At 40.2% G+C, this 14,474-nt stretch overlaps 1 protein-coding gene across 2 annotated transcripts in view; it reads left to right on the top strand.

The window, feature by feature from the left end:
• Ssh2 (slingshot protein phosphatase 2) overlaps positions 1-14,474 on the top strand; it is a 245,552-nt gene that overhangs the window by 161,343 nt on the left and 69,735 nt on the right. For both annotated transcript variants that reach the window (XM_041664198.1, XM_041664199.1), the window contains one exon: positions 14,015-14,118. In XM_041664198.1, the coding sequence (XP_041520132.1) occupies positions 14,015-14,118 (104 nt within the window). The remainder of the gene's footprint in view (positions 1-14,014; positions 14,119-14,474) is intronic.

The raw sequence follows: 14,474 nt of genomic DNA, 5'->3' as shown, positions 1-14,474 counted from the left end.
GATGAAGAGGGGTTTCAAAGGAGTCACATGGGAGAAGTGAGATGACATGAGAGGGAAAATGACTGGATGACTGGCAAGGGAAGAAAATGACAACAGTGGGTACAGATTTTTTTATATTTTTTTTTAGTAATGAATATATTTTAGGAAGGGACACAAAACTAGGTTAAGAGTGAGTATGTGTGTGTGTGTGTGTTTGCGTGTTTGCGCCCACGCACACCCATGTGTGCCTTTTTTTAAGAATGTAAAAATCCAGTCTTGAGAATATTTCCAGGCTAGGAAAAAGCAATTCCTAGCAATACGAACTAGGAAGTAAGGAAATGAAATTAAGGACCCAGGATATATTGTTGTCTCTCACTAAAGAAAGAAAGTAAGTTTTGAGGTCAGAGGGAGTAGCTGGGAGAAATCACAGCAGCTTCCCCATCCCCAGCATTATAGAAGGCAGGTTAGCAGTGGAGCATGGGATGTCGGGGAGCACGAAGGTTCAAAGGTTCGGATTGACAGGGAAGGGGAGGAATTGTGGTGAGGTGTAAAGTGCCCAGCTGGGTTATCTCCATGTTCTTGCTGTCATCTCTGACCTTGGTTTAACTAAGACCATAGGTGTGTTGTGACATTCTGAGGCATTGCTTTATAATCTTTTCCAGCGTTGGACTTCTTTTCTCTTGTTTATATAAACACTGTATATTTATTGAATGTTCACTTGGTGTTAAGCACTCTGCTCAACACTGAAAAGATAACATTGAACAAGGTGCTTATGGGGCTGGAGAGATGACTCAGTGGTTAAGAGCATTCCCTGCTCTTCCAAAGGTGCTGAGTTCAATTCCCAGCAACCACATGGTGGCTCACAACCATCTGTAATGAGGTTTGGTGCCCTCTTCTGGCTTTCAGGCATACACACAGACAGAATATTGTCTACATAATAAATAAATAAATAAATAAATATTTTTTTAAAAACAAGGTGCTTACTTGCTCAGGCAGGTAATAAATAATTCATTAAACTGTACAATTTTAAGCTCAGGAGCAAGGAGGTATAATTCTGGGAAAACAGTTGGGAAATGCCACATAATGTTATGTTGGTTAAGAAAGAAAAGTCAAGGCTGGGCAGTGGTGGCACACGCCTTTAATCCCAGCACTCAGGAAGCAGAGGCAGGTGGATCTCTGTGAGTTCGAGGCCAGCCTGGTCTACAGAGCTAGTTCCAGGACAGGCTCCAAAGCCACAGAGAAACCCTGTCTCGAAAAACCAAAAAGAGAGAGAGAAAGAGAGAGAGGGAGGGAGGAAGGGGGAGAGAGAGAGAGAGAGAGAGAGAGAGAGAGAGAGAGAGAGAGAGAGAGAGAGAGTTGATAGCCTGGTAAAAAATTAGGAATCAAGGGACTAGAAGTTTCCCTCAGGTTGAAGATGGAGTTAACATACAGGAGTCAAAAGAAGGAAAATTGCCTTTAGTCAGAAGATAGTATGGTTTTTGTTTGTTTGTTTTGTTTTGTTGTTGTTTTTCGAGACAGGGTTTCTCAGTGTAACAGTTCTGGCTGTCCTGGAACTCAACTCTGTAGACCAGGCTGGCCTCGAACTCACAGAGATCCTCCTGCCTCTGCCTCCCAAGTGTTGGAATTAAAGGTGTATGCCACCACCATCCAGCCTGAGAGGATAATATCTGAAACCAAATCCATCAATATTTCATGTCTTCCAGAGGGAACTTGAGAATTTGAGGTCTATTTGAAAAGTCTCAATGAGGGTTTTGGAAATTGGAATGATGAGAAGTTTAGGGGCAAAGTTGTTGAATAAACTATAAAGTCCCATTAAATTGTAGGGAAAGCCGGGGTGAAAGAGATTGAGGAATAGGTAACTGACAGTAGCAAGGATGTCAAAGGTGCCGACAATGAATAGAATGACCTGAACCCTAGAAGAGGCCTTTCTAAGGGAGAGGAGGAAATGGATTGACTGAAAATGAGATTTGACTTCTTAACCAAATACTTGAAGGCTTACCTCATGTTCCTCCTGCTGCAGGGATGTTTTCAGTGCCTGGGAAAGCATTTGTTAAATCACAAAAATGAATGATTCTTCAAATGCTGAGTAGCTTGCCGTAAGTGCTTCTCTTCTTATTTTGTATTGTTTTGTCTATTCCTCTCAATCACTTTAAATTTCCTTCCTGCTAATGTTCATCATGTCTTCTTGGCATGTCCAGTGCTTTAAGTGCTGGGAAAGAACTGCTCAGGTCATCACTTCTAAGTCTAGAAACTTTTAAGTTTTTTCCTTTCTAAAGAAATGTTTGAATCAAGACTCTAGGAATGAGCTTTGCTAACTCAGCCTGTAAGGGAAATGGGCTCCTTTGATGTGAGCTATTTCTCCTCTTGGAGAAAGACTTCCTCACAAAACAGAACTTGCTATCACTGTCAGTCACCAATGTCTATGGCCTGTTTTGTGTTCCGACCACCTGCTCTCATGGACACTCGGTGTTTTATTGTGGTGGTTTTGTTGTTTAGGAGAGTTATTTTTGGATGATTGCTAGAGACAAGGTTGAAACTGAGCTTTGCAATGGCAGCTGCAGAGACAGCAAGGCAACAGTGTGATAGGCAGGCCTGAACTCAGGTTTAACTCAAACTGGAAAGTGTTTGGGAACCAGGCTGCTATCTCAGAGTTTGGAGCAACTTGAAGGAATCCAAGAATACATTCTCTTGTCCATCGTAAAATCAAAATTATTTTAGATCCGCACTAGTTTCACAAAGGATATAAATTGAGCCCTCTTGCTATTATATGAAGCCCTGTGCTACATCCACCAGCTTTGGTCTTTAATGCTTAATAGTTCTTCTAAAACATACGTCAGCCGGGCGGTGGTGGCGCACGCCTTTAATCCCAGCACTCGGGAGGCAGAGGCAGGCGGATCTCTGTGAGTTCGAGGCCAGCCTGGTCTACAAGAGCTAGTTCCAGGACAGGCACCAAAGCTACAGAGAAACCCTGTCTCGAAAAAAATAAATAAATAAAAATAAAAATAAAATAAAACATACATCAAATGCTAAATGCTTTAAGTCTCTGTAAGGAGATAAAATGGGTATGTGGTCAGATAATATGTAGAAAGAAATGCTCTTAGTCCTCTAGAATACTGTAAGGAAGCCAAGAACTGGGTAATTATGCACTTCTTCACCTGTGGTAGACTTGCCTGCCTTCATTTAAAGGCCCATGGTTTTCCTGACATTTTAACTTGGGTCGAGGAAAATTGGTTGGTTGGTTGATGGTTCTTTTTTGTTTTGTTTTGTTTTGTTTTGAGGCAGGGTTACAGGGTAGCCCTAACTGACCTGAAATTCTGTAGACCAGACTGACCTCAAACTCACAGAGATTCACCTGCTTCCTGAATACTGGGATTAAAGAGTTGTGGCACCACACCCTGCATTTTGGTTTTAATAGCTAGTTTTAGTTTTGTTTTGTTTTTTCCTTTGGTTTTTTGAGACAGGGTTTCTCTGTGTAGCCCTGATTGTCCTGGAACCCACTTTATAGACCAGGCTTGTCTCGAACTCACAAAAATCCACCTGCATCTGCCTCCTGAGTGCTGGGATTAAAGGTGTGCACCACCACTGCCCAGCCATTTTGGGGAGGGGGTAGTTTCGTATTTTTCTAATGATTTATTTTTATATGCATTGATGTTTTAGCTGCATGTATGTCTGTGCGAGGGTATCAGATCTCCTGGAACTAGAACTACAGAGAGTTGCAAGCTGCCATGTGGGTACTGGGAATTGAAACCGGGTCCTCAGGAAGAGCAGCCAATGTTCTTAGCCACTGAGAAATCTCTCCAGCCCCTAAAGTCAATTTTAATACCTGAAAAACTTGATGGAAAAGGGAACAATTTAAATAATATGAACATATTTACCTCATGGGAATATATCTCAATCTTTTCCCACTCTGGCCTGAACTCTGTTTAAGAATCCTTACAAGGCCAGCCCAGTCTACAAAACAAGTACCAGAACTACACAGGGCTGTAGCTAGGGCTATACAGAGAAACCCTGTCTCAAAAACAAACAAACAAACAAACAAAAAGCTTGAAAAACAGAGCAAATAACAAATGTCGCCATCAAATCCTACCTTTGTTCTATATACACAGATTGGCCAGATCCAACACTTGGGGTTTTGTTTGGTTAGTTGGTTGGTTGGCTGACTCATTTGTTTAAGAGAGTGTCTTTGTCTGTAACTCATAAAAGTTTTCATTCTTCCGACTCAACCTCCTATGTGCTATAATGATAAACACACACCATCACACCTGTCTGACCAAATGTGCATTTTGTTTTGTTTTATATGTAGTGATTTTCTTCTTTATATATTAATTTTTCTTTTAAAATGATTTATTATTATTTATCTTTTATTTACATATATGAGTATGCACATATGTGTGCACAAATGCATGTGGCTGCCTGTGGAAGGTGTCAACTTGTGAATCACCCATCAAACTCCAGTGCTCTGCAAGAGGAGCAAACAGTCTTAACCATTGAACCATCTGTCTACCCTAGGTGTGTTTTTAAATGTACTTGCTTCAAACTATTATGATAGCAGTATATCCTTTGATGATAATATCTAACATGTTACATGCCATCCTGAGTGTCAGGTAATATGGGGAGCTTAGTAACCTGGCTCTGTTGTTAATCAGCTGTGTGGCTTGTGGCAAATGATTCGAATCTCTGGCCTCATTTGATACTTGGGAGTTTGTAGCAAACTCAGAAATGAATTTTAAACTATTTTAAGCAAAATATTTATTAAACAACGTAGAGTACACTTAGTGGATGGGAGTGCTAAAGGCCCCAGCTCAGAGAACAGCTAAAATGAAGGGTATCCTTGGAAGGCCGTTAAACAGAAACAGACTAGGAGAGAACTTGCAGCTCCTCATAGTGAGCATGACCATACCCTATAATACCTCTTCCTTTGGTTCACTTGCTTAAGACTCTTAGCCCCAGAGGAAAGATTCTATCAGGCCAGACATAAGCCACATTTCAGCTTCCCTCACAGCCTCTCAAAGATCCTGAACTGGAAGTCACCAAGTCCACATTTGGTAGTTTCCGAAAAAAGAAACAGAGTAGCCAGATCTGCTACTGTAGGCCTGTCCTCTCCACTGTTCAGGAGGCTGAGGCAAGGGAATCATGAGTTCAAGGCCTGCTTTAAGCATCCTTGAGATACTGTCTTAAAAGCAAAAAGAGGGCCCAGGGAGATGACTCAATGGTAGGAAGCAATCTAAGCCCACATAAGTGCTCATCTATAACCCTGCACTCCTGTCATGAAATAGGCAGCAGAGACAGGAGGATCTCTGGAAGCCCTCAGGCCATATAGTACAAGTGTAGCAGCAAAAACAAGAGAGGCCCTGCCTCAGAAACAATAAGAAAACAAACTCCAGAAAGTTGTCCTTCGTCTTCCACTAGTGTGCCGTGACTTGTGCCACACATGCCTTGGGTATTCCTCAGTGGTAGAGATTTGTCCAACATGCAACGCTCAGAATAATAATACCAAAATGAATGAATGAATGAGAAAGATGGGTTATGTTAGAAGAGGAAGATCTGTTGCTAGATAGCCAGAAATAGCAAACATCAGACCAGATGTGTTAAATTGGAAGACTGAATTGTAGAGTCAACAATAAAATTATTGTTTCTATCAAACATACATGTGATATAATATATGTTACCAAGGAAACAATGAAATAAGATCTTATTCATAAATGAACATTTAAAATGAACAAACCTAAAAGACATTTTCTAATATTTTAATTTTTTGTCTCTCCCTCGCCCCAATTAAGGTCCATAGGGAAAAGAGCAGAAAGGTCAGTCAGTCCTCCTTGTAATTTGTCTCATGGACTTGAACAAAGGCCTTCCCCAGACTCTGCTCTCTTCAGCTGTAAGAAATAGAAAAGGGGGAAACAAATAACTGACTATAGTTTTACTTGTCATTGCACAACAGAGTCAAGATGGAAAATTAGCAGGAATTAAAATGGCCTGATGGTTGTAGTTAATCAGTAAGAACTGGAAGCCTAAGCTCTTGTGATTTACTAATTGGTCTACTGTACTTTTGTATTCATAAGGACAGAATTAACCTTGCTACCTCTATTCATCCATAGATCTGTGTCTGGGACTTGATGTCCCAGGGGAATGGCTTCCAGGTATGATTTGCTGTTTCTGGTATTGTCCAGTCTGGGGCTGTATAGTAGGTATGGGGAATGCCTAATCATCCAGGAGAGCATGATACCTGCATTTCTATTTCCTTCACTGTAATCTGGATTCCTTTAGGAATACAAAGTTATGTTTTTTGCCTTACTTAGAAATATGCTTCTGAGTTTCTTGCAGTCATGAAGTGCATGTCTTTTTCCGCCCTGTTTTTTTGTTGTTGTTGTTTTGTTTTGTTTTTTATTTTATTTTTTATATATTTATTTATTTATTACGCATACAATATTCTGTCTGTCTGTATGTCTGCAGGCCAGAAGAGGGCACCAGAACTCATTACAGATGGTTGTAAGCCACCATGTGGTTGCTGGGAATTGAACTCAGGACCTTTGGAAGAGCAGGCAATGCTCTTAACCACTGAGCCATCTCTCCAGTCCCTTGTTTTTTATTTTTTGATTGGTTTGGGTTGGTTTTTTGAGACAGGGTTTCTTTGGGTAACCTTGGCTGTCCTAGAACTACTTCTGTTGGTCTCAATCTCACGGAGATCCGCCTGCCTCTGCTTCCTGAGTGCTGGGATTAAAGGCGTATGCCACCTCAACCTGGCATGAAAGTTCCTTTTTAAAATAACTTTTTAAGATTTGTTTATTTTTATTTTTACAAGTATTTTGCCTACATTTACTCACCACATGAGTGCCTGGTGCCTGAGGCGGTCAGAAGAGGGAATCAGATCCCCTTGAATTGGAATTATAGGTAGTTGTGAGATGCTGTGTGGGTGCTTAGAACCAAACGAACCCAGGTCCTCTGTAAGAGCAGCCAGTGGTTTTAACTGCTGAGCCATCTCCCATCCCTGAAACTTATTTTCATAGTAAATTACCCATTTCTTTCTGTGTATGTTTCATTATAAAACAGAATCTCTGGTCCAGCCAACATTCAGTCATTTGGCCAAGGTGTGCACTGCTTTGTTTTGTTTCCTTAACCTTCCTGCCTGGTCACGGGCGACCACTCTGACCACATTCCTCAAAGACTTTTCCAGGCTCAGAGTGGCTAAGTATTTTCTTCCTTCCCTTAGTTGACCTTTTCCTTTATGTACTTTGCCTGAGAAAAAAAAAACAGCCAGTTGACAAATGGCTTGCTTTAGGAAGTGATTTTGATCTGAAGGCTTTAGCCAGGGGTGCTTGCCCAAAGAACACAGTGCTCTTTCCCCATTTTTGAGACTGAAATGCTACAACATTCCCAGTAGAGGTTGTAGTTCTTAATTATCCAACCCAATTAGATTAATCTCTCGGCCGGATGTTCTCCATTACCTTTAGTTCTCTTACACTGTGCTATACTTTTAAGTTCTCTTTTAAAAATCTCTGTAGAGAAGATACTATATTTCATCTATTATACTGTTCCTAAAATTAGAGTAACAAAGAAAAATTATTTGGAGTAGGACTTTCACATCAGATCGTGAATCCTTATTCTGAGGTTACTAGCTATATGGCCTTAGACAAATACTGTCTCTGATACCTCTAAGTAAAGTGGAACTAAAAGTAGTATGTGTTAGAAAGTTGAAATGAAGCACTTAGTGCCTAGCATTTAATATAGCTGGGTTAATTTATTAACTAATGTCTTGTATGTAAGCAGCAATGCCTTTCGCTCTCTGAGTAGTAGTCTCATGGCGAAGAGAAACACGCTCTTCAGCTTTATGCTTGTGAAGACTGACGAGTATTACCACTGTCACTCTTCCTTAGATCAGCGATCCTCTAAGAGCTATTTTATCATCTTTGGAGCAAGGAGAATTTTCTCTGTCATTTTTCTTTTTTAGATAGGGATTCTTAAGTCCTTTGGGCTTTGTATTTGAATTAAATCGAGGTCATCAGGTGTGGCCCCAAAACACCTTTACCATTGAACCACCAGGTTGGCCCCTCAGAACAGATTTTTAAAGAGCAATTCCATCTACTGAATCTCTGAACAGCGGTTTCAGAAACACTGATAGTGGCATAACTAGATTTCTTCCTATTCTTGCAAGATCACTAAGCTTCTTTCCTTACACTGAAGGACATGAAATTAAACTTACATATAATTTTATTCAATACAAAGTGTTTAATCTGGTTCATCGGAGCTAAATGATTACAAATTTTGTTTTCCCACTTTGACCGCTGTGTTTCTGTTAAGCTTTGATAGCATGATTTACTTCACTCCCACACACACATCAGAGTAATAAAATGTAGTCAGCCACTTCTTATCCCTGATCCCTCTTTTACCAACAGTATGTCACTTTTGTCATCACTGAGGACTTATATCTAGGGCCATAGAATAAGGAGGATGGGATGTGTCATCTAGTGTGTGTTGAGTGCCACTCTCAGGGATCCTCTGTCACACTTAGTCACAATCTTCTGTCTGGCCCAGCTGGGTCTGCTGTGCATTTATTGGTATTTGTGCAAATGAGCCTAATAGAAAGACTGGTTTCCCTTATCCCTATGTGGGTATGATCCCTGATCTGCTTTTACAAATATTTATGTCACATCCAGTCTGCAGTACTGGGGATCAAACTCAGTACTTTGTACATGCTAAACAAGTACTTTTCAAACTGAGCTACATCCCCAGACGCTCCTGTTCTTTCTAATCATGAATTTATAGAATCCAAACACCTTTGAATTAACTAAGGCCATTGCCCCAAACATTACTTTTGTAAAAACACTACATGCATTTTGAAAAGTATATTTAACTGTTTAAAACAAAACAAAAAAATGTTCATAGATATTCTTTAACACATAGGCAACAAAAGTGTTACAGAACTCCCCAAACCAGGAAGTTAGTTTCAGCTGCTGTTTGTCAAAAGAAACTACTTGTGTCTCACAAAAGGAGTGACTAGAGTGTGCTCAGCTGCTACGCTGTCACTCGGCAAATACTTCTTTCGTAGGTATAGATAACTGCTGTGTTCCTGAGAACCAAAGTGCCCAAAGCTGGTAGCTTTGCTGAGTGAGTAGGTAGACTATTTAACTTACTTAGTTTTTTCAGTTAGTAAAGCAGACAGTTGCTGTGTTGGCAGAAGTGTGAATTTCATTTCCTGTCTGTGGTGTACTCCACTCATCCTGTCACTCAGACATTTTGTTTTACATTGTTCCCATAATGTCAGTGAAACTGGTCCACAACACAGGGGCATGTGCACACCACGGATGTAACAGGAGACAGGGCTTGCTCAATAGACCACAAGAGAACAGTGCTTTATTTAAAGATGAAAACAAAACAAAATCAAGGCAGCCTCTCCTAGCCAGCATGCAAGTTTTTTAAATGACATCTATAGATTCTTAATGTGTTTTCTTTTTTTAAAATGTGTCCAGTCTCTCGGGCTGCTTTCAACCTCAAAAATTTTATCAATCACATACCACTTTATTGAAGCATGATGTTGAGCCAAAATTGAGCATTATAAAGCTGCTGATTTCATCTTGCCCACTTGCCATAAACAATTTCATTTTTGATCCCTTAATCTACTACGTACATGGAGTTCTATAACACCTTTTTTTTTTTTATGAGACAGGGTCTCATGATGTAGCCCTGGTTAGCCTATAACTTACTATGTAGACCAGAAGTTGGCCTCACAAGAGATCTGCCCCTACTTCTCAAATGCTGGAATTAAAAACAGTCACCACCATACCCAGTGTACTCTATAACACATTTTTGTTGATATTTATTGAGCTATACATTTTTCTCTGTTTCCCTCCCTGCCTCTCCCCTCCCCCTTTAACTGTCTCCCAAAATCCCCATGCTCCAATTTACTCAGGAGATCTTGTCTTTTTCTACTTTCTATTTCCCATGTAGATTAGATCTATGTAAGTCTCTCTCAGTGTCCGCATTGTTGTCTAAATTCTCTGGGATTGTGGTTTGCAGGCTGGTTTTCTTTGCTTTATGCTTAAAAACCACCTATGAGTGAGTACATGTGATAATTGTCTTTCTGGGTCTGGGTTACCTCACTCAAAATGATGTTTTCTAGCTCCATCCATTTTCCTGCAAAATTAAAGCTGTCATTATTTTTTTCTGCTGTGTAGTACTCCATTGTGTAAATGTACCACATTTTTCTTATCCATTCTTCGATTGACATTTAGGTTGTTTCCTAATTTTCTAAGAAATCGCCACACTGACATCCAAAGGGGTTGTGCCAGCTTGCATTCCCACCAGTAATGCAGAAGTGTTCCCTTTTCCCCACTACCTCTCCAGCATAAGTTGTCATCAGTGTTTTTGATCTTGGCCATTCTTACAGGTGTAAGATGGAATCTCAGAGTTGTTTTGATTTGCATTTCTCTGATGACTAAGGATGTTGAACATTTCCTTAAGTGTCTTTCAACCATTTTAGATTCTTCTGTTGAGAGTTCTCTGTTTAGGTCTGTACTTCATTTTTTATTGGATTATTTGTTCTTTTGGTGTCCAATTTCTTGAGTTCTTTATATATTTTGGAGATCAGACCTCTGTCTGATGTGGGGCTAGTGAAGATCTTTTCCCATTCTGTAGGCTGTTGTTTTGTCTTGTTGACCATGTCACAGAAGGTTTTCAGTTTCAGGAGGTCCCATTTATTAATTGTTTCACTCAGTGTCCATGCTGCTGGGGTTCTATTTAGGAAGTAGTTCCCTGTGCCAATGCATTCAAGTGTACTTCCCACTTTCTCTTCTATAAGGTTCAGTGTGGCTGGCTTTATAATGAGGTCTTTGATCTTCAACCTGAAGACCAGACAAGCAAAGCAGCCAGCCACTGGCTCTTACCTCTACCTCAGTAATCGGAATATACTTTAAAGCACTTCGGCTGCAGTTCGATGAGTGAGTAGCAGAGGAGCAAACGTGGTTGCAGACAGAACTGCTGAAAGGCTTTTGCTGATATAAGTGTCTGGGATTTGATTCACATTAAAGACAAAGTGAAGGAGATGAAAATAGATGATGAAGATAGAAAATTAGCCAAGAACTAAAACTAGAATGTGATAGAAGTATGGGCATTCATAAATTCTTCCTATTTGCTTATCTATTTATTTTGTGTGTGTGTATGTGCATGCCTGTGTATATGTATATGCACCAAATGTGTGTAAGTGCTTGAGGAAGCAAGAAGAGGTTGATTGATCTGAACTGGAATTACAGGCAGTTGTGAGCCAATTAATATAGTATTGGGAGCTAAACCTGAGTCATCTGCAAAAGCATCATCTCTCCAGCCTTGCCACCACCACCACCCCTGCGCGTGTGCGCACACACACACACACACTCACACTACTCTTCTGTACCTTTAAAAAGTTTGTTTTGGTTTTTTGCTTGTTTGTTTTTTGTTTTGTTTTGATTTGTTTTGGGATGATCTTAGTATGTAGACCAGGCTGTCCTCATACTTACATCCACCTCCCTCTGCCTCCTGGGTGCTGGGATTAAAGGCATTCACCACCTTGCCTATCTGTTTGAAAACTTTCATTTAAAACCTTTTATTACAAACTAAACACTCAGGTTATGTTACCACTTGTCTAAAATATCAACACTGGAGAGGTAGCAGCAGGAGAAAGAGATGAAGTCATCATTTATAACTACATAGGTGAGTGAAGCCAGTGTGGGCTACATGATATTCTACTTCAAAACAAAACAGAAAATTTCTTTTCTTTCTTTATCTATTTTTACTTTTTCACCATTATTCTAACAAAAGTTTACTAGACAACTACTGACTGTGTATACAAGTCAGTCTAGTAAGTGCTAAGAAACTGGTTGAAAAGTCATTGTAGTTCTATTAGTATAACACTATCTCACCACTAAAGAACTATTGGAAGAACAAGACTGCTCACACCTTCATCCCAGTACTTGGGAAGTGGATATAAGAAGATCCATTTAGAGTCATTCTTGGCTACATAGTAAGTTCAAGGCCAGCATGGCTCTGTGAGATCCTATCTCAAAAAATCAGGGGAGTTGCTAAGACTCAGTCACATCAGCAAAGGTGAATTTTTTTTTTGTGTATGTTTGTGGTTTTGGAGGGGGGTTGTTGTTGGTTGGTTGGGTTTTTTTTTTTAAGGCTTACTTATTATGTATAGAGTTCTTCCTGCATGCACACCTGCATGCCAGAAGGGGGCACCAGATCTCATTATAGATGGTTGTGAGCCACCATGTCAGTACTGGGAATTGAACTCAGGACCTCTGTAAGAGCAGCTAGTGCTCTTAACTGCTGAGCCACCTCTCCAGCCCTGGTTGGTTGTTTTTTCGTTGTTGTTGTTGTTGTTGTTTGGTTGGTTGGGGTTTTTTTTTGTTTTGTTTTGTTTTGTTTTGTTTTGTTTTGAGAAAGGGTTTCCTTGTGTAGCCCTGTCTGGCCCAGACTAGCCTTGAACTCAGATGTGCCTGCCTCTGCCTCCTGGGTGCTGGGATTAAAGGCATTCGCCTCCACCACCCAGGTAAAATACTTTTTAAAAAGCCCAAGCAAACACAAAATAAGAAGGAAATGGCAATACTATGAACCAGAGTAGAAATTATGATGGGAGTAGGTGGACAATTCAAAGTAGGTTGAGAGTGCATAGGATTTGCAGATGGGTTAGAGATATATTGTGGGGAGGTAAAAAGACACAAAGGCTGACTTGACTGTTCCGAATTTGTTCCAAACAACTGTATAAATGAATGTCAGGATCAGTTGTGAGGAAGTACTTAAGAGTTTGGAGGACTGGGTCTTAGCTCCATAGTGTTGCTCTTGCCTAGTTGTATGAGGTCCTGGGTTTGATCCCCAGAACCACAGGAAAGGTTTAGAGAGATTCTTTGTTATTTTTGGTGATTTTTTTTTCAGGTGTTTGTTTGTTTGTTTTTGGTTTGGTTTGACAATATTAGGGGATTAAGCTAAGATTTTTGCACATGTTCGGCAAGTGCTTTACCTGTAAGCTGTGTCCCCAGCCCAGTAATTTAGCTTTGACAGTGAAAATTTGAGATGCCAGTTAGATTTTTCCAAGTAGAAAGTTTTGAGTAGGCAGCATTGTTTGAGTGCACTGGTTAACCCGGAATAGCACTACATACTTGGGGGCAAATGTAGAAACCTCTATTACATGTTTCTAAACTTTGCCATGAGTGACTTAAAAGTTCTGACTTTCTATCCTTTTCAGATTTTGTGACTAATAATGAAAGGCTTCTTAAGTCCATTGTTATAAAAGAAATTTCGATATGTTTTCTGTGGCTATCCACTTGTAATTATAATTTTGAATATCTTCTGTCCTAAGCAATAATTCTCCACTTATGTTCTCAGCCTCCCACATGAATGATGCTAACATGGAGATCCACTCCAGGGAGTAAAGCTTGCTGCCTCTGTGCTAGTAACCTTCAGTGCAGCTTACCGAGAGTACAATTCTAGTTCTTTATTTTTAATTTGCACATAGCAGTTGTACATATTTATGAGATAAAATGTAGTATTTTGATACCCATATACAGTTTTTATTTCTTTAGAGTTATTTATTTTTACTTATGTGCATGAATGTTTTGCCTATATACATGCAAGTGCACCGTATGTTTGCTTGTTGAATCCCCTGGAACTGAATGGTGTTGAGTACCATATGGGTACTGGGAATTTAACCTGGGCCCTCTGAAAGAGTAAGTGCTCTTAACTGGGGAGCCATCTCTCCACCTCGTGTAGACAGTGTTCAGTGATAGGTCTGGGTGCTCAAAGGTCATAGTCATCACCTTAGACATTTATCATTTCCTTTTTTAGGAACTGTCAAAATCTTATTGCTAATTTGAAGTGTACACTTGTAATCAATCATAGTTAATGCTACTGTGCTATAAAACATTAGAAGTTATGTGTTCTATCCAGCTAGACTCCTGTACCCACCAGCCATCATCCTCTATAAGGCAAAGAAAGAAATCCTAAACTGGGTCTCCCTTTACTTTCCATCCTTAAGTAATGTTTCTCTTAATTTTTTTCCTTGCAGCATCAGCGAGAGCTTTTTAACTGTCAAAGGTGCTGCCCTTTTTCTACCACGGGGGAATGGCTCATCTACACCAAGAATCAGCCACAGACGCAACAAGCATGCAGGTAAAACTGCACATATATGTTCTAATTTCCTTTTTGTTGCTAGGATAAACTGTCTAGACAAAAAGCAATTCTAGGAAGAAAGTGTAGTAATATGAGCGGCGGGGCTGCATCCCCAGCACCCCGGCAGCCTGGCTAGCTTATGCTCCGAAATAACAACACACAAACTGTATTCATTTAAACACTGCTTGGCCCTTTAGCTCTAGCCCTTACAGGCTAATTCTCACATCCCGATCAACCCGTCTCTAATAATCTGTGAGCACTGGTCTTACTGGGAAAGGTTCAGCATGTCTAACCTGGCGGCTTGCTTCATCCGTGCGTCTGCCCGGGAGAGCGGGAGCATGGCATCTCTCTGAGGC

This window comes from Microtus oregoni, unplaced genomic scaffold, assembly GCF_018167655.1.
Source record: "Microtus oregoni isolate MIOR12 unplaced genomic scaffold, Mior012 000015F_ref0000493, whole genome shotgun sequence".
In the NCBI taxonomy this organism is placed as follows: Eukaryota; Metazoa; Chordata; class Mammalia; order Rodentia; family Cricetidae; genus Microtus; species Microtus oregoni.
The sequence above is the reverse complement of the archived record's forward strand: the minus strand, read 5'-3'. Positions and strand labels throughout refer to the sequence as shown.